Raw genomic sequence first — 21,407 nt, 5'->3', positions numbered from 1 at the left:
ATAGCTCAATTTTGGGCTCCCTTTACTCAAAAAAAAAAAAAAAATAAGTTGGTAATTCCTACTAACTATAGTTTACTTATTAATAATTATTCATAGCTTAGCAAAAGCTAATTCAAATTTAAACAATTAACTTAACAAAGAAATGAAAAAGCTTAAGCATTCTAAAATGTGCTGAACAAGTTTTAGCCTATGTTCATCACGTAAAATTTACTTACGACTCTATAATTCGATCATATTCAATTCTTAAAAATTCAATAAATGAAGATCTTCCGTTTTGTGTCTCGATGACTTCTTCAAAAATATTTTTTGCTGTGGAATTGAATGTTTGGTTTTCTCGAGTCATGTTTAAATATCTACATAAAATAAAATAAATTATTAGATTCAATAATATTATATTGACAAATAAATAAAGATACTTTTTAATGATGGACTTATTTTTTGAGCATGCTAAACCCATTATAATTTCTTGTTGATAGATATTAGATGCATTTTGGCTTGCAACGAAGTTCCAAACAGATTCATTTCCATTTCGAATTGCTGTACAAACTAAATCTTTAAAAAGGTCTCCACTTGTTTTGAAAATAATAGAGTTAAAAATAATTAATTATACATTTCAAAAAATATACTTTGGAACTTTTGTTTCATTTTTCATCCATTCTTCAACTGCTTTCATGGATATATTTATACATTCTGGACTGTCAAACATGCAGGACGATGCAGTAGAAAGCTCCAAAACATTTTTATTCAAAAAATCATTTGGTTTTGGATCTTTCTTTTGATATTTTTCAAACAATTTTTGAGTTATATTCCGTAAATAAACCTAAAAACTTAAGTGTTAATTTATAAATTGCTAAAGATTGATAATTTAAAATAGGCTATATCAATGATTCTACCCTTGGCTTTAATACAATTTTTTACGGGACTTTCAACATCTTTAGTTAACAAAGAATATTATCGTAGCCCACTCTATTTGAGCATATATTTATCAAGTGCTCTTTGTTTGGCCACATTGTTTATAGCTTTAATTTTGCCTACCTTTATTTTTTCATTATTTTCAATTCTAAATATTATTTTTGTGATTTCTAACAACTTTTTGAAAAAAGTAATCCATATTAATGGTTCATCCTCATTTGGTAAGTATGTAGTTATTTTGAAGGGAATTAAGTAACTAAGGAACCCTTCCATAGCCAAGCTAAATGAGTCATCTATCAATTGGGCCCTGTTATATTTGTATATTCTTGAGTGATTCAAACGAAGATAACGTGTGATTAGTTTCCAATTATCATCATTATAGTTAACTCGATAATATCCTTAAAATATTAGTGATGATATACGAATTAAAAATATTGAAATATGATTAATTAGCATACCTGTTTGGTTGATATTGAAAATTACAGGTTCTAAACAAGGAAAACTTTTTTTTAAATCCGTATCCTGAAAAGTTTGATTCATTTTGGTATTATTCAGCCAAATTAGTTTGATTGTCCCATTTTCGTTTTTGTCAATGATATTATATTTTAATGGGACCCACCATACATTATTAATTACTTTGTCACGCGTGTTAAAATTTTCCTAAATACATAATAATAATTTGTGGCTTAGATATTTTGAAATCCTTTTATTGAGAGATAACCTGATAAATCTGAATAGAACCATTTTCAAAATTTGGAGACACGTGTATGACTGGATATCCTGCTTGTGTAAGCCATGGTCCCATCAAAGCCTTCATTGTCATATTGTTGAGAATACTAGGTTTTATAGAAGAAGATACTACCCCATCTATTTCTTTCCAAAACAAATCTTCATCTATGTTTTTCAATTCACTAGGAATAAATAAATATAATAAATACTCGTAAATTACATTTATTAGATTAATATTGTCAGAGTAAAGTTTCGATAGGAAAATAAATAAACTTTGATAAATCTACAAATTCTTAATAAGTAAGTGAAAAAATTAAACATACTACTTTGCCATTAGGTTTCTATAAACCATATGAAGTTCGTTCTCTCCAATGATACCACTTAACATTCTAATAAACGAAGCACTTTTGAAGTAAGTTAGTGAATCAAGCCCATTTGGTATTTCTCCATTATTCCTTATTATTTTCTTCATTGTTACTGGCACCAAAGGAGAATCCTTTTTCATGGCTTCTTGAAAAACAAAGATCAGAAATATATCCCACGCCCTATCATCTGGAAAAATTTTTGTTGACACCAAATATGATAAATAAGATGTTGACCCTACAGTAAGCCATAAATCACACCACCAGGATATAGTAACAAGATCACCTAATCAACAAAAAATGTACAAAATCAATTTTTTGGAATTCCATAAATAAAATTCATTCATCACCCATCCATTGATGTGTAAGCATCTGTGATATTTCGAGTACAATTTCATCTTTTGAAAGCAAGGAACTAACTGATGTGACATTTTCTTCTATCAACAAGGCTTCAGATTGGAAAGTTGAAAGACCCCAATTTTCCATTGCAATATAATTAAAACTAATATTTGCAGGAATTGTAATCATATCCTTAAATTAATAGAATTAATAGTATGGATCTACCCATCCCAAGAGCCCTATGGGGAATTATGCCCCTCCCTCGCAAGAAAAATAACCTTCAAAGCCCAACCCACGATTCCTGTGTTGACTAACCTGCTTAGTTATTGGCAGATTTTTTCCAAAATATTGATTCAAATATCGATACAAAGTTGGACTGACACTCTTTGCCAAGCATGTTTTTGACTTGTCATCTTCAGGAGTCCAAATTCTTAGTTGTGTGTTGTTCGAGAGAATTGTTTCATTTGTGTAATTTGTAATGACAAATGCCACAAGATGTGTGCTCATTAATGGAGTGGACTTGAAGATATCGGATACGAAATCTACAGAATTTCTAAATGAAAGAATGATATGATTTGGAAACATTTATAGATTAATGCTATGGAAAATAATACCCAGGTGTAATTGTTTGATTGATTGGCATATTTGAAATTGAGATCATATTTTTTGGACGACGAAGTGTTATATTGAATACGGACTTAAAACTTGGTTCATCAAAGCAAGGAAAGACAGTTCGAGCATATATTGGCATCATATTAGTGTAGTAGACTCCACTAAAAGAAAGTAAAAGCAATTAGAGGTTAAATTTCTTAGTATGCCGAACATTAATTAGATTTCTACAGATCTGTTATGGTCTCCAAATTTTTGTATCTCGTACGTCGGGGTGTTGAGTTTTTTATGAGGGCACATTTAAATTAATGTAGAACATTTAGTCATAAATAAGAATTGAATATAAATATGGAACGGCGTAACACAATGGACAACCGGCTTGGGAGAAATTATTCTCTTGAACTGAAAATGCTTAGTTTTGCGTCTCAATAGTTCCTAGAAAAGGAAATATACTTTATGTATATGGACTTTATAGATATTTCGTAGGTCAGATATAGTAATTTTAATACCATTATGTTTATTAATACTTAAGCAGTGCATCTATATCTGACAAATTAAAGGGACATTAAAAGATACAGAGCTCTTATTTTGTCTTTGCTCGCAGTAAAATTGGCTTGGCCTAGTTACTGCACTTTGATGTAAAAGTAGAGGCCCTTGCAAAATAACTTTTAAATAACAAGTATTCGAAATTAAATTTAAAACATGAAGAAGAGGGGCGGCATATTAATCTTTACCTTAGCCCACACTCACAGAAAAAATAACCTTCACTATAATTGGGTATGGAACCTACTTGATTTAGTTAAAACTAAAATTATGTTGAATTTTGAAATTGTGTCTACATATTTAACGATTAAATATAAATGCAAATGAATTACTTATTAAACATAAATCCCTTGGTATTGTCTTCATAGACATAAGGTGTATTGTCATCCAATGTTGTTCTATCATTTGTTTCATCGTTACTATGATAGATAAGATCATATTCATAATCATCTGGTTCAATAAAAATTGTGAAGTAATTCATCGTCAAAATGTAATCTGAGCCAATGTTAAGATTTGTTGATAAATGAATAACAACAAAGTCAGTACCAACTTCTCCTGCTGATGAATTTGTAATGTTTATGTTATTTCCCGAAACTTTATCTATAATGTCCATATGTGTAATATTGATGTTTTTGGCATGCAATGTTATATTTTTAGATCCATCTATAACACACATAAGTTCAATTTTGACGACTCCAAAGAGATTGTTAGTTTTTTCATATTCCGGATTTAGTTCAATACTATAACTTTTAGGTACGACATGACTGGGTAATCGAAAATCAAGAGCCTTAAAAATAAATGAAAATACATTTGAAATAATAATAGGGAGGTATAATTGGTTTTAGTATTTTTCAATTTCAAGCAAGTTTCTATGACCTGTGCTCAAACACTTTTGTTGAATAACAACGTCTTCGTGCTACATCATCTACGGTTCTTTGAAAGTAGTGAGAGCACATGCACCTCTGTTGTGACTCCTTTTCTGAATTTATAACCCTTTTCTCTGCTCATAGGGTCTACTGTATATGTAAATTTAAAAGACAAAATAATTCTTACCTTAACGCCGCTACAATACACGGCCCACATCAATAATAATAATAGTCGTGACATGTTGCAACTATTACCCCAGGATAACTAAAAGTATAATTTTATCTTCATATTTGTATGTTAACATTAAACACAAGTGATTTTTATATTGTTGTCCTAACGTTAAGTGTGAATCATACAAACAACTGTTATATGTGTTTCATTTTAATATTCTTTGCTACAATATGCTTTAGTTAGAGTGGGGCATATATATGAGAATTAAAATTTTGCTAGAGAATAGCTTAGAATATAAACTCTGTAAGGATGATTTTTTAACCTATTTTAATGGCACATGCCATGGGAAGATCAATGCTATTTTAGCAAGAACCCAGTATGTTTTATATACTATGAAAATGAAAGGGAAAATTGATACTAATGGAATAGTATACATTAAAAAAAATTATACCCGTGTTTTATTAAGTATTTAAAAGTATTTTCTTTGTGATTATTTTATGGTGTATTTTTGTAACGAATTTTTCATGCCCTAACTTTGGAGCTTTTGTTCTATTTTTTATATGTTTGTTTACCGATGTCATTTTTTATATAATTGTGTTTTAATGGGTTGTTTTGTTGCAGAAATAGCAATTAGGGTTATCTGATAGATATCCTGATACCTCCAGTATTCTGTCACTACTCGATACGTGAACCATTTCTCAGATGGAGTAACGAGATGCTTTATGTAGCTCATTCAGTCCTGAGGAGCAGCGACAACAACGCTCCTGCGATTGAATACAGACTTTATCACATCCAATGACGACTGCAACCATAATCTTCGAATCGATTTGACACTCATTGTTTTTACCTGACACCTGAATGAGATATCATTTGAACAAAGTAGTCTGAACTGGTTTTTCCTCTGTAACCAGGTAAGCCTTTTAAAAGTCAATGTAGCCAGAAGAATGTGATGCAATCCCTGTAGGTCTCTAAGAACTGCCACACCATTTTCAGAAGCAAAGGATTCACTTCTGTAAATGCATCAGCTGGAAAAGCATTTAGGCCACAAGATAGATCAAGCAATTGGAACGTTTCTTTTGTATACACCAATAATTGTTGGTTATTTCACAAAATTGTTTGAGTACAGTTCATTGAAACTTGCTAAAAATTACAATTGGTAATTAATATCCTTCTTTAATTATTCTCCCTCTCCTTAAAAAAATTATAGGCCAGAGTTTGTATACTTATCATTTATATGCACTCCTTTTTTCTGTAGTTCTACTTGCTGAAGATGATCATAGTAACAGGATCAAGACCATAAAGCGTCAGGTGTTAAAAGAAATTGAGCATCTTTGCCAACGCTCTGACTGTTGACACTTCTAATTGTATTTCTTGTACAATAATTCAAAGTTATAAACGTAGATTGTTTAATGGGGTTTTGAGTGTTGTTGACTTATATTAGTTCTGTTAATAAAATGATTGAGAGTGGTCCGGTTTTGTGGTAAAAATAATACAACTCACTGAATTATAATATTATTCATTATTTGTAAATTCAAATTCAAGATTGCATTTGGGATGCGAGAAAAAATAGTTAAATAGTTAGAAATATTATCTTTAATTTATTTATATTGCATCACGCCAATGGCAAATAGGTAATTTAATTAAATATCTCATCTTTACAAAATCAAACCCTTCTGTTGTTTTATAACCATAAGAACTATACTTTGATATCAAATATTATGAATTATATATGTATATATAAAGACTTATAGTATAAGTATGCATATTGGATACCTAAAATATATGACTTTTTTGAAAAATAATTTTTAAATACTGTGCCTTGGGATTGACCCATTTCAATATTTTTATTAATCCTGTATTTGTATTTTAAATAAATATATTCTTTAAAAAGTCAGGTGTCTCCATATAAAAGGAATATTATTCATGAGTATTTAATGATTTCAAATAAGTTGATATTTGTTTAAAAAAATATTTACAGAAGGTAATCATAAATGAAATAAACTTGCCTGAAACACCTGCAAAATAAATTTACGATATAGAGCAAATTGCTTTGGCCAATGGCATATTCTAAGATGTATAGGTGTCTATAACTCGCGTTCTCTATAAACTACTGTAGCATGGGTTGAGCGCGGCAAGACTAGTTGTGTTTACTTACATGAAAAATGAAGTCTGTCTTGTGATTAAGACAAATAACTAAATGATAATACATATAAAATTTACTATAAAATAGAGAGAGAAAGTATTATTAATATTAATATTTAATTGTAAACACAAATTTCTCCAGTCATTAAGTACAATTTTATTGTTTGACAAATATTTTTTATTCTTCCTTTAATTGGTTCGACGGAGTTGTACTGATTAAGTATTACAACTACTCCATTAGACCTAGGAATCTTCTTTGAGTCCATATACATAAAGAATATTTCCTTTTCGAGGAACAAGTCGGACACAGCCCGACGCGCATTCAGATCAAGAGAATAATTTATACTGAGCGTGTTGTTCATTGAGATTTAGTATGTTAATACAACAGAAATTCTTAAAATTATTCAAATGGGAATAAGATTTGAAAATAATTTTATTTAGGGGCATTCTGGAACATTAAACTATGAATATATTTAAAAGCTAATGTCTACTAGTGAGTAAAAAACATTTAGAACAGAGCGCGCTCTCCATCTCTATAGCACTTTCTGCTTTATTACATCCCAGCCTACGTCGCTAGTAAGAAACATGACAGCGTGACGTCTTAGGAAAAGCTACATCTTGCGAGAAAGTGTTAAAACGCTGCACCATTGTATCTCCTCAGGCTCACAGTCGCTTTCCGCTACTTGGTTTAAAGCTTTAATTCAAAGATATATTATTATAGAAGACATATTATTATACCTCTTTAGCTATCATTCGTTATTTTCCTAGTTTGTTTAAAAAAATATTTACAGAAGGTAATCATGAATGAAATAAACTTGCCTGAAACACCAATCCTAGGTATGAGTGAAGAAAATAAAAAAATAGCTAGGACTGTAGGACTGAAAGACCCATGTTACATGGCCCATATATCAGTCCTTAGAACCGTTGAATGGTAAAAAAGATCATACTGATTAAAAAAAACCTGAAATTCTTTAATCCTAGTATCGCTCTGACAGTGCCAGTTCCCATGCAAATGGTGCTGGGAGAGGATTGAAAGGAGGGGTTTAATTTATATATATTAGTGTTGGATCAGTACTAGGATTGATCGCCTTATTTGTCTTTTTTCCCCGCCCCTTTTAGTCTTTTTTTTTAATCCGCCCGATCTTTTTTACCATTCAACGGTCCTAAGGACTGATGCACCAGTCTTTTAGTCCTACAGTCTTAGCTATCTTTTTATTTTCTTCACTCATAGCTAAGATTGAAGAATATACATAACAACTAGGAAAATAATGAATGATAGCTAAAAAGGTCTAATAATACGTTTTAGTCACACATCTCCCACAAGTATCTTGTCTCTTTGAAAGAGGCTATGAATTGTGATATAACTTCAGCGACTCAAATGCCGTACATAGTAGTAACTACGTAATTTTAGCTGTTGTTGTTTCTACTAAAGACCGATCAGGAACAGTCCCAGGACTGATAAATTTGACTATGACCGGACTGATAGGACTGAAGTTTTTTCATTTTTTTTAGACCGATCCAAAACTAATATAAATGTATTTCAATAGATAACGTCTGTGTAATATTATTTATTTCTCACCAAGAGTAAGGAGCTACAAGCTATCACGGCAATGGCTACATAAAAAATAGTGAATGTGATGCCGAGATTCGACTGGTCTGGAGACATTAACGTCTGGATACGACAGGCAGATTTGGGTAAGGATCTTCTAAAGATAGAATACATGGCAGGAGTGGTTCCATTGTTTCTAGATAGAAGATCATTTTCAGTATTCGATCAACTGGCTGAGAAGGGGGACGCTATAGAAATCTGTAGTGTACTCAATAACACTTTCTCGCTGAACCCGTTCTCCGCCTTAGATACAATTAGAGCTAGAAAATGCAGTCCACGAGAGTTGGTTGAGGTCTTCCTGGCTGAGACAAAGAACTTAAAGGGTCTGTCAGACACGTCCAAGCTGGTAGGGCTTGCTTTTTTTTTCGGGACTTCCCTCCAACGTAAGCACGAGGATGAATTCGACACTTGGGATCCTGGAGATGGGTGAATACCATTTGACAGAGATGTAAAGGGTGCTGACAAGCGAAATACAATGCCAGAGTTACGAGGAACGGATATTAGAGATTGATCTTGTAACAACAGCAAAACCTTCGACATTTTTCGAGTGTGGTGGTCCTCATCTTCGCAGAGAATATCCTTTTAGGAAAAGATGCTTTGTATGTGGCGAAGGAGGGCAACTGGCGCGTCATAGTAGATAAAGGAGTAGTGTCTTTAGGCGCATGTGCTCTTCCCAGACGGAGCAAGTAGAAAATTATGTGGTGTGAGATGGTGTGTTTGTAGCTGGCCTGTTTATTTGTAATTGGTAGTATAAAGAAAACATTTTATTTTCCTTAAAAGTTGGCATTATTATTTCATGTCGTAGCGTAGCTATACATACCGGGCCGTGCAGAATTATTTACCGATTTTTGTTCAGAACATATCGCGGACAATAATGACATTTCGAATGACTTGAGAAACAATTATTCACACATTTTTAGAATAATAAAATAGTTTGTGATCAAATTTAATCAATGTAGCCACCGTTTGACTCAATGACACTGGTCAGGCGACGTCTGAAGCTACCACAGACTTGCTGGATGTAATCGGCATCTATGGAGGCCCAGGCATTGTTGACAGTAGCTTTTAAGGCATTTACGTCCTTGGTTCGTTTTTTGCAGGCCTTGGTCTCCACGTGCGCCTAGATAGAGAAGTCTAGTGGGTTCAGATCTGGGCTCTGAGGGGGCTAGTAGTCCTTGGGCCAAAAGTTCATCTTGTCCTTGAGCCACTCCTGAGCTTTCTTGGAAGCGTGGGCGGGTTCTTTATCCTGCTGAAAAACCCAAGGAGAGTTGCCGACTATGGATTTGATCCACGGAAGGACCTTGGACGCCAGAATCTTCAAATAATCCTCCGCTGTTAATCTTTAGCCAGTGGGGAACCAAACTGGCTTCATGGCCTTCCCGTTGGAGGCTACGAGACCCAACATCATCACAGAAGCAGGGTGCTTTGTTGTTGCCACATAGCGGTGCTTATCTTGCACATCTCCAAAGCTTACAACACGGTCATTTTGCCTGTTGATTTAGGAAATACACTATGGAGTAATGAAAGGAGAAAGTACGAAGGTTTTAAATATATGAATCAAGGACTATATTAAGAAAGTTTGTTATACACACTGAATATAAAAACCGAGATACACATAAAAGATTACTACAAAGTTTAACAATAAAATCACAAGTAAATCTGGGACATATATCCTATATACATCTACTAGATCTAAATATTAAAACAATAATACATAACAGATTATATAATAGCCATCATTAGTTTTAAACAGACAATACAAGAAATACGGAAGTTATTAGCTTTAAATCAAAAATTTCCTTCCATGTAGAATTAGATCATTCCTAAATGAAGCTATTAATATCTTCAAAGAAATGGATGAAATAGAAATAATAATAGATAATTGATAAGCCACAAAGTTTGGAATTAATGAAAAAAAAAAAGTTAATTCATAAAAGGATAAAAGAAAATTAAATGAAGCACATTCAGGTATGTTTATGTACGTCTGAATTCAAAAATCCTTTTGAATTAAAAAAAGGAGATATCTTTGATATGTAATTAATATAAGAAATTAGCCTTATGGATGTTCCTTTGGTTCAAACTTGTTCATTTCCATTAATTAATTACATGAATGGAAGAATATTTCATATTATTTGAATAAAACTTATTCTAACTCAAAATCCATTCATCTTTGTGTGTATAAATACAAATAACTTAACTGACTCCCGGTTCAAATAAATATAATTATCTTCAAATTATATTATTTCGAACTTGCCAACGATACAGTCTGTAAGAGGGTTTACATCCGTTTCTGTTTGGAAACTAACGAATGAATGCATAATTATAGGTTTCCGCAGGGGCGGCTGGCCCATGTAAGGATTTTTTTGTTATTTTACCCAAAAAATTAATATTCTCTTTTGTTTTCCATTAAGTTCAATTTTTGAGAATAGAAATTGATTTTGAAATTTTTGGTCAAAAAATGTAACATTTGAAATTTAATTTTTGAAGTTTTTTTGCAAAAAATTTTATTTTTTGGAAATAGATATGGAGTTTGAATTTTTTTCTAAAATTTATTTACAAATTGAATTTTTGAAATTTTTTTCATATAGATATGGATTTTTGATTTTTTTCCAAAAAAAAATATTTTTTTGTCAATAACAGGGATTTTTTTTTTTTTTTTTTCAAAAAATTGAATTTTATCTAAATATGAAAGTTTTATTTCACACTAATTTATGGAGTTAAAATTCGTAAGCAATTTGGTATGTAAAAAACAAAACAAAAAACGACAATATAACTTTGACAATTTAAATAATGTTTTAGAGGTTGCAGCTTTGCTGAAATGACGTTTCATTCCATTAGCTGCAAGGAGCTATTAGAGGAAGGAAATACACATAAGACCTACTCTCTTTTTAGCAAGGACATACGCCGGAATACTTTATTGTCGATCCTCAATTATAATTTAAGTATAATTAGGAACTTACATATATATTCACTAAAAATCATACACGTTGCTGTCAGGTAATCCCAGAGCACACTTAATCTTGGCAAGGTTAATAGAAATACAAGGTTAGACCATCATGTAGATGGGCATGCTAGAATTTTCAATTTGATGTATTGTACCTACTGACAAAACACGCAACCACTCATAGTCTATGATGTCGCCATTGCTAGAATTTTCAATTTGATATATAGTACCGACTACTCTGGAAGAAAAACAGATTTTGACAAAACATGCAACCACTTATCTAGTATGACGTCAATATTAAAAGCGTGGTGGAGGTCAAACATCAATCGTACACGCATTATGGTATAACTAAGGGTGATAATTTTGGTAAGAATGGAAAAGCGTGCGAGGAGAAAAGAAGAATTACTTATGGCATCATTGATTAAATAATATACATCTTCCTTCTATCAATCATGAACGTTATCATTCCCGCCTTTATTATTCAATATTAATATAATATGAGATGGTGATAGTCGATAGAGAACTGTATAAAATCCCCAAAATGACGTCGCCTTCTGTCTGGATTTATGAAAATGGAGGCCAGGAATTTGGAAAATACTTACCGGATGAGAAACAGATGGTTTGTCGGATTTGTCGATATAAATGTGCCTTTAGTCCCCTGTCTAGAATTACACGCCACTCATTATCCTCATCTCATAACAAGAGTATCTAAAAAATCAAGTTAATGATGAATACATCAAGTCAGACTTTAACTCTGATCTCACAAAGATGCTTATTTCATGTAATATAACCTTATCCATTGCTAATCATCTACGTTCAAAAAATTTATGGAGAAATACAAGGGTAAACATATCCCTTCCCGAGGAACCATCATTAAATTAATGGAGGATGTTGGTACTGATGTCATATATAGAAATACATATAAAAATGTTTTCAGTCATCCACACCAAATGATGATCAAGTTATCAGTAAAAAGTATTTACGAATATCGAAATGGAACTTTGAATTTTGTACTATCTCACAGTAAGTATTCAATTTTTAATCTAACCATAAAATATGATTCTATTTTAGCTAAACATATCAAGAATTATGAAACACAACTCAGTAAAGGGCAAAAACAACTGCTTAAATGGTCACAACAACGGGGGTAGTAGCTTTGGATGGTTTGCAACTAGTTTGTCTGAGACTACTTACTTCGCTTTAAGACTTGGGTATGATAATTAGGTTTTCCAATATTACATAGTCAAGAAATATTACTTTTTTATCACTAAAGGCTTAGCTATGGTTGATGGGCTCCAAGAAGTGGTGTTCAGAAAACTCATAAAAGGCAAAAACAACTGTTTAAATGGTCACAACAACGAGGGTAGTTACATTGGGTGTTGCATTATAATTAACAATTGTGTATATCCTTCATGAAAACAGTATGTTGTTATATAAGCATACTTAAATAACGGGAGAAAATCTTTTTTGATGCTCTTAATAGGGAGTAATATCGCCGGACATTACTACATAATTAGCTTTTGCTCTAAATCTTTACGATTAATTTATTTCTAACATTTTTTTATTAATATATTTATTGTCTAATTTTATGATTTTGACATTGACTTTATTATTAATAATTAGTTAGATCTCATCGGTAGAGATATATCTATCCTGTGCACAATTGTATATAGCAACTTCCACATGAAGAAGAGGGGTGATTATCTTTTGATTAAACTCCACGTCTCGCTTGTGTATTGCAACCTAAAGTTATGACATATTTAACTGAATTCCGATGTTAAAACAAGAAAAAAATTTCTGGATCAATCTATTATTTCAATATTCTGTATTTATAATTTTTTATTATTAATAGTTATATGATTTTAATTGTTTAATTTTGTATATTTAACTTAAATGTTTAATGGTTTATTTTTTAGTATGTAGATTATATTTAATTAAAGCCTTCTTTTTTAAACTTTGAGCTTCAAATATATTTCAAATACTCTACTTTGTCGCTTCATTAGCTATTATTCTGAGAATAAGTTTCATAATGAATTACAATTTCATGGAGTGTGACGTTTTCAAATCTACTGTAACGGATAAAAAAACGTCGAAGTCAATTATACGTAGTATATCTTCATTAAACATTTTGCTAATAAATACATTCGTTATACCCTCAAAAATCATAATAAAGCAGGCAGATGATAATCACATCAGTATTTTAAACAATGATACCATATGTATTTTTCCCCCCTCCTCCTCGCACGCGTTTTTCTCTACAATATTATCAACTATAGGTATAGCCTTGTAATTCTATTAACCTTTAATCTTACTTAAACTTTATATCTGATGTTCAATTATGACAATATATTGATAGCAGCTTTAGAAAATTATAAATACTTTTCATATAGCAATGTTCAAAAACAAAATTCTAACTCTTTGAAATATTTTTAGGCATGACATACCTTACTTATTTAACACACTATATATGGATTATGACTTTAAATATAGTAAAATGAATTAAGAAAACACTAATTGCAATAAAAGTAATGCAATAAAGACACCTGGAGATGCCGGGGATTGAACCCGGGGCCTTTCACATGCAAAGCGAACGCGCTACCACTGCGCTACATCCCCTTTAGATTAACATATCTTGATAAACAATATTTCATAGGTATTATATGGTGTTTCACAAATTTCTTCAAATCTATTCAATGGTAACTGCTAACAATAACCATAGAATGATAATTCTAAATAATAAAGCAAAGTCTATATGTTTATTTGTTTGTATGAAAATAACTTATTTTTAACAACGAGCGTGTTTAGCTAAAGGACTCATTGGAGAAACTGGACACTTAGTAGAATAAGAACATAATGTTTCCTTCTCCTTTGTGATTTCCTTAAAATTATCATCTGCCATAAGGTCTAGTTGAAAGGTCTTGGAGGGATTTTATTAAGTATTTTGTTTGATTAATTTTATTATTTGTTATAATTAGCCAATATTTACAATATATTTTTCATAACGGTAATGTCAAATGTGTAGTGAAGTATAAAAGTAAAAAGTATCTTAAGTTTTTCGTTCATGAAAATGTTGAACTTTCCAAAAGGCATAAATAGAAAGAAGTGGTGGATCAGTTCCATCAAATGTGCTAGATGGTATCTAACTAAAGGCTCACGAGTTTGTCAAGTAAAATAATCAACAATTTTTTTTACTATCTGAGGTATGTCATAATTAAATTAATGGGTTGTATTCTTTAACATCTGTCAAGACTTTCGCTTCATACAGTTTATAGGAATCTATCTTTATCTATGTTTTAATATGTTATCGTTAATTTTTTTGAGTTAGATACTCTCGGCTCATACTATGTAGCAAATTGGCTATTGTATATTTTTCTTTATAGAATGTGAATATTTAATACATAAATGATGATATGCAGATGGTCCTTTTAAATTTATTTTTGTATAATGAAACATATTGATTTAGCCTATACTTTTTTTTTAAATTAAGTTAGAATTGCTAATTTTAAATTTATTCAATCACTTGTTAGAATATTATAATATTTGGGAGAATTATATCGATGTTATTTTTAAATTATACACTATGCATACAGTTTTATAATTTCATAATTTCAGAAGATGAACTACATCAGAAAAGTGATAATGAAGATTCGAACAGTTCTTTAAATATTTGTTTAGAAATGGATATGACTATTTTTGAACCTATGATGGAGGATGAAAATGATAATTTAAATAATAACAGTCTTTAAGCAATTATTTATATAACTTTCCTATATCAAAAATGTGAACAAGACATACACCCCCATCGACATTTAAGCCCTCGGTAAGTTGAACCCGTCCTTTTACTTTCTTTCATGTCACTCACGGAGCCATCTATCAGACTATCCCCTATCCATTTTTATCATTATTATTGAGAGGTACAGTGTTAGTGAATTATACAGGGACAAAGTTATAAATGAATGTTATGTTATTAGGAGCGGTTGTTCGAATCGAAACGTAATTAGGAGATCTAAAATCATCAAAATTTTAATGCTAAAACAAAAATATATTTCATTAATTAGCTTGAATTACTTTTCACGATCAAAATTATTAGTTCCCCTTAATTTGGTCTCCAATTTTATTTTTTCTCTTTTTCTGAATCAGCAGAATCTTTTTGTGGGAGACACCTTACGAAATAAAAGCATTACTATATTCTTGGTTTTATCTTTAAAAAATTGATGTAATAGGAATGGCAATCATATAATTACATACAAAGTTTCAAACAAACAAACCGAGGCGAAAACATATCCCTTTTTCAGCTTCGTTGGTGGAGGTAAATATATGCCAACATATGTAATAACTAAAGCGTTTAACGCTTTAGTTATTACCTCATAAAATAAAAATAAAATGTGAAAGTACAAGCAAGTAGTATTATAGTTGGCACACGATTAAAAGTACGTTAAAAAGCTTAAAATTTCCTAAGAATTTTAAGTTACTCATGTATCAATTTGAAAAATCTCGACTCAAATTTTCCGTGCAAATTTTGTTCTGCAAACTTTCCCAAAATGTTCTTCATATTAATTTATAAAAGTTTTTTTTCTTATAAGTTATAACTTATATATCTTGTTTATAGGTGGCGCGACATGGTTTGTTTATATTTTCATTATTCAGTTCAAAGTAAATAATAATAAAGAAAATATCCACGTGAGTTTGACAGAAATATTTTTGGATTCCCTAAGATCAATCTGGCAATAGATGATAATCCCTCATTTATTACTCAGGGGTCGTTCGGCAATCAGTTTCATATCTGGTAAGGTAGTTATTGACCATGAATAAGTATATATATTTATTGCAAGTGATCTTTAGTCTAATTTAGTGTTCAATTTGTAGTTCGATTGAACTCCAGGATGGTGTCAGATGTTGAGAATGGAGAGACTGTGGTCCAGGAGGGAAAGGCAGTTCTTGGAGTTATGGGGAATCATGGAGTATTTTATAATCCTGTTCAGCAGTTTAATCGGGACATAAGGTGCATATCAATAATATAAATATTTATATTTGTCCTGATTCGTTACTTGTATCTGAATTATTAATTAACAACTGATTTGCCTTAATTATTTTGTTTAGCATTCACGTGATTCAATCGTATATAAATGAGAAATTGGGACTGGGTCCAATTGAAGATGTCTTGGAGAAGAGAGGAATAAAAAGAGAGGCGGATGGAATTCAAATCCTAGAGGCTCTTTCAGCATCAGGTCTACGATCCATCCGCTATGCCAAAGAACTTGCAGGAATCAAGAAAATAACGGCCAACGATTGGTCTCAAGCTGCAGTAGCTTGTATAACTAAAAATGCAATCTCCAACGGAGTAGATGACATTATCACGCCATCCCAAGGGGATGCAACTGCAGTCATGTATGCAAATAAGAAAACCAAATTTGATGTCGTCGATTTAGATCCATATGGCTCTCCGACCCCCTTTTTAGATTCTGCAGTCCAGTGTTTGAGTGACGGAGGCCTTCTCTGCGTTACATGTACTGACATGGCCGTACTGTGCGGAAATGCTGCGGATTCGTGTCGGGCAAAATATGGTTCAATTAGTCTAAGGTCCAAAGGTTGTCATGAGATGGCCCTCAGAATTGTGCTTAACTCAATTGAAACTCATGCCAATCGCTATGGACGGTACATTGAACCTTTATTAAGTTTGAGTGTTGATTTTTATGTTCGTCTTTTTGTACGCGTTCGAGTGGGACAGAATCTTGCTAAGAGCTCTATTGCCAAAGTAGGGAACGTGTTTGTTTGTACAGGTTGTGAATCTTTTCATACAATACGTTCGGGATCCTATGTTTCTGGTCCTGGCTCAAAGCTTAAGTTAACTCACGGGCCACCTGTTGGAAAGGAATGTAATTACTGTGGGCATAGCCACGTCATGGGAGGCCCGTTTTGGTTGGATCCCATTCATAATCGGTCATTTGTATCAGATTTAATTAGTTCTCTTAAGAATGATATGGCTAAGGATAGATATGGGACGTATAAACGCATGCTTGGGATCCTATCTGTCGTTGGTGAGTTTATAATATATATGCATAACTTTTTTTCTTCAAAGCCTTTTTTGCCCATTACAGAAGAGGAATTACCTGATGTACCATTGTACTATATCCATGATAGACTGAGCAGCTTGGTTCGAGCAGGGAGTGGGAAAATCAATGAAATTCGATCGGCTATCCTTAATGGTGGATTTAGAGTATCTCAATCTCATTGTCATCGTTTAGCAATCAAAACAGATGCACCCAGTGATTTTATTTGGGACATGATGAGAGCCTGGAAACATAAATATCCAACTTCAAAGGAAACTAAGGAACCAGTTGCAATTGCTATCCTTTCCAAGGAGTCTTCAAATAAAATCAGTTTTGAAATGCACCCAAATGCTAATCCGGTATCCAGGGAGGCACAGTTAGTGAGATTTCAGATCAACCCAGAAAAAAACTGGGGGCCAAAGATGAAATCTACGACATCAATTTGTCCGGATGAAGAAAATGAGAAACGGAAACGTAATCAAGGTAAATACACAAAGAATAAACGAAAGAAGTTGGAAGAGCCCACTACTACCACCACAAATGAATAATTAAGAGCCAATAATTGCTGGGACATTTCTTAATTATATTATAATTATGAATTCATTGAATTTTTAACTATTGAATATGAACTATTAATATTTAAAAAAAACTTTACATTTGATAAAGTAACAACATATTATTAAATATAACTTAGTATAAAAGTTTTTCTACATAAATAAATTTAATTCGTTAATTAAAACTTATAACAAGTATTAAACATTTGAACATATTGTAACCATAATACAAAATTAATTTTCTTAATTTTCAATCAATTTTTTAGGGTTGAGCGATCAAAGGCCACAATAATATGCAATTATTCTTCATTTTCATGATTAGGGCAAGTCTCATCCTCAGTTCCACTATCATCACGTTTACGTTTGGGTTGATCTTCTTCAGAAAAGACAACTTTTCTCTTAGATACGCCATAAATACTTCTTTTTGATATGAATCTCCCAAATCCTACTATCACCTCTTCAATGGGAATATTATCCCTTGACTCTTCTATTTCATTGAGTAACAGATCCCATATACAGTCAAAAAATTCACTCCTCAAATCATGGTTGGTATAACTTAAGACTCTGTCAACGACACTCCCAATTCCTTTTACATTTGTGATTCGATTATCAAATTTGTATGATTCAATCATGATATCTACTAGTAGTTTAGCTGGAATTTCTAACTGTATGTCTAGTAATGCTGCTCTGTCCAATTTATTATTAATATAGTCTAAAATCACCTAGGGGGAAAATGAATGTTTTTGTTATTGACTAATATTTAGGTTTTAATGATTTGGTTTTCCTCCTTACTCTTTCATTACAGAATAGAAGAAATCCGGATACGTTATCTCTCATCCATTCGTTAGGAAATTGAAAAAGTTTATCCAATAGTTCGATTAAAGAAGTTTTTCTCCATAGTCGACAAGATTGTGAGAGATGACATACACATTGTGCAATCCTATTAAAAACCTTTTTCCCCTAAAAATAAGATATAATTTAAGAGGATGTGTTGAAAGAGTTTTGAAATGTACAATACATACTTCTGGGAAGTTGATTGGAGTATGATTGATCATGAAATCCCAATTAATATTCGAAAATAGATCGTTTCGTAGCATTCGCTTTGAAAAAGTTGGATCATTGTTTTCATCTATTACAGAAGGAGTCTCCCAGTGGGATAAAGTGGGCCCAAACATTAAATAAATGATAATGCCTTGTTTGGCTGGAGAGGATCCAATGTAATGAAGGATGTTTGCCAATAGCCAATCCTATAATATAAACATAAAAAAGATATAGTAATATACTTAATATGAATTATGTTTGAAGCAGTGAAATCTATAATTATTTTTTAGGGAATTTTCCCGGACCCAATTTGAATATTTGTGAAAATCTTACTCCACAGAAGGAATATTCCGAGTTATCGGACATGTCCCACCACAAACTCCGAGTAATGAGACGTAATTGTTTCTCCGTGTCTTGGAGATCCTTTTGAACGCAGGCGTCCTGAGAAGAAAGGTTCTCCTGAAAAGAGGAAGAGGTGATGTAGTCCATGTACTTGTTTATCCTGACGGAGATTAAGAACAATTGGTCCAGAGCCTGAAATAGGGATTTGTACTCCCGTGGATCCCATCCACTAATGAATTTGGTGAGCATGAGTCCAAAATGTATGAAGTAGTCCACCAAATGATCCTGATTGATCTGTCGGGAAAAGATGCGAGGTATGATGTCCTTGACTTCCGAGGATCGAAGTATGAGGCTCTCGTGGAAGCGGCACATCATAAATTTGATCCTCTCCCTCGTGTTGAGGAGTGACGTGACTCGTTTGCACAGAATACTAAAGGAACAAAGTCGGGCACTTGTGAGAGAGGCTCTTTTGAGGCAATGCGGGCTCATGGTCCAGTTGGAAAGGAGGACCCGCATTCGCTCGGATGTGAGTGCTAAATTCCCTAGTTGATCCAAGGGTATCCATTCCAACAATATATAAGTTACCTCTAAAGGAAGGCGTTCAAATTCCCCAATTGAGCTGGAAGGGGGTATCGCCAGTGGACGGCGCCGAAATACGTCGTTATCAGTTCTTAGGGGCATTGATAAATCAAATTAAGAAAATGTCGCCAACGTCCAGATTCAAAGGACGAATTTAATTATCGCGGGAAATTCAAATTAATTTCAAAAAAACAGCATTGCCAACTAGTTGATAATAATCATCGTCCATCGATTAATATACTACAATAACTGTTTATGTGGATTAACAGTAAGTAGGCATATATTTATATCCTCTTTGAAAGTATCGAACATTATCTAAATTTTAATGTTAATATCAAAAGATTTGGAATTAAGGAGGAGGCTGAGGAAAAGTTGGCATCATGCTAATAATCTAGAGGCTGTCATTAGTTAGTGACAACTTGTCACTCAGTGTATGGGTTGGCTTAGACAATATATATATTATAACTATTGAAGAAATGATTTCATGATTAATTATAGAACTTCACTATTATTAAAAATACAAATATTAATCAATTAATTTTCTTCAAATTAGTCAATAATGACATAATTAATATATCGACAATAAATTGAATATTTTATTATCCTAATCACAAGTGCTTTAAATTCTTTATCTTATTTTTCGTTGCAACTTGTACAAAATTTCGAATTGTACAATGCCTCTCTTAATAATTTGTTTAAGTATCGATACAATATTATGTATCAAAATAATTGATATTAAAACGATTTCGATTCATCTGAAAGTTTTTCTAGGAATTTCCAATGATGAGTAATGAATTCATAATTTATATATTAACTCCTATTAATCCATCAAATAATATAGATAAATTATTGTAAGAATCAAGGAAGATAGGAATTAGATGTACCTAGTTACTAAAAATTACATTATTTTGATCCTTTCAAGCTCGGGAATGTGGCCGGATATTGAAATTTGATGCAGTCTGTTGATGTTTCCAATTGTTTCTATTTTGACACCAAATATAAGAATCATGTTCATCTTAATGAATTAAATACATTAGTAATGTAACATTGATAGGGGAATATTTCATATTAGAAAAAAACTTATTCTAATTCCAAATCAATTTCCCTCCTTGTGTAAATACATGCAACTTTACTAACTCCTGGCCCAATTAAATGTAATTACTTAAAATTACATTATTTTAGTCCTTCTAAACTAATGCATTGGGGATATGAGTAATCGATAGTGTGTATGAAGTTTTTTATCCCTTTCTGTTCGGCTTTCACATGTACATACATAATTATCTTGTTAATTAATTATATCTTTATTCAAAGATCAGTGAATTATATAAAATTTCATATTTAAATGAAACTTACAACATAATCTTGTATAAACCCGATCTGAAGTTGACAATTTATTTTTGAAGAGCCAATTCATCGTAAAAATGATAGATTTTATAATTTTTTTAAAGTTTACTTCAGAAAACTCTTTAACGTATATCTACTTTGATTTTGAGTTGGATACATTAGGTGAATCCTTCATTTTTTGCTCAAAACAATTTTTTTAGTATTTGAAATATTATCCCAAATTAGGAAGGTCCTTGTAATACCACGTGATGTTTATATAAAGTTACAACT

General features: G+C 31.9%; 3 protein-coding genes and 1 non-coding gene across 10 annotated transcripts in view; 1 reads left to right on the top strand and 3 right to left on the bottom strand.

Moving 5' to 3' along the window:
- The window catches only part of Trm1 (tRNA methyltransferase 1), a 24,811-nt gene extending 6,791 nt beyond the window's left edge, over positions 1-18,020 (top strand). Inside the window, exons 1-5 of one of the 7 annotated variants that reach the window (XM_071890884.1) lie at positions 14,843-15,047; positions 15,837-16,013; positions 16,080-16,229; positions 16,328-17,265; positions 17,326-18,020. In XM_071890884.1, coding sequence (XP_071746985.1) covers positions 16,111-16,229; positions 16,328-17,265; positions 17,326-17,825 — 1,557 coding nt within the window. In that variant the 5' untranslated portion in view covers positions 14,843-15,047; positions 15,837-16,013; positions 16,080-16,110 and the 3' untranslated portion in view covers positions 17,826-18,020. Of the gene's footprint in view, positions 1-14,842; positions 15,048-15,574; positions 15,658-15,836; positions 16,019-16,079; positions 16,230-16,327; positions 17,266-17,325 lie in introns of those variants that run through there. The other 6 variants (XM_071890880.1, XM_071890871.1, XM_040724247.2 and 3 more) reach the window with 6 other exon arrangements.
- On the bottom strand, positions 219-4,725 carry LOC121116127 (aminopeptidase N; the record flags this gene model as incomplete). The annotated part of the gene is given in 12 exon segments (XM_040710391.2): positions 219-353; positions 417-569; positions 627-820; positions 1,036-1,310; positions 1,371-1,572; positions 1,634-1,823; positions 1,965-2,289; positions 2,354-2,534; positions 2,658-2,895; positions 2,957-3,115; positions 3,827-4,281; positions 4,548-4,725. Coding segments are annotated over 12 exon segments (2,561 nt in total), but the record flags the coding sequence as incomplete, so codon positions are not given.
- TRNAA-UGC (transfer RNA alanine (anticodon UGC)) lies at positions 13,772-13,843 on the bottom strand. Its single transcript has one exon. It is a non-coding gene; the product is annotated as a tRNA-Ala (tRNA).
- On the bottom strand, positions 17,840-21,407 carry LOC121128679 (F-box only protein 47). The gene is made up of 4 exons (XM_040724269.2): positions 19,206-21,407; positions 18,854-19,078; positions 18,624-18,791; positions 17,840-18,553 (listed from the first exon to the last, which is right to left on the bottom strand). Exons 1-4 carry the CDS (start codon positions 19,893-19,895, stop codon positions 18,131-18,133), a joined length of 1,506 nt encoding a protein of 501 aa, XP_040580203.1. The 5' UTR covers positions 19,896-21,407; the 3' UTR covers positions 17,840-18,130.

Source organism: Lepeophtheirus salmonis, chromosome 1 (genome assembly GCF_016086655.4).
Source record: "Lepeophtheirus salmonis chromosome 1, UVic_Lsal_1.4, whole genome shotgun sequence".
Lineage (NCBI taxonomy): Eukaryota > Metazoa > Arthropoda > Copepoda > Siphonostomatoida > Caligidae > Lepeophtheirus > Lepeophtheirus salmonis.
This window is presented reverse-complemented; position numbering and strand designations above follow the sequence as displayed.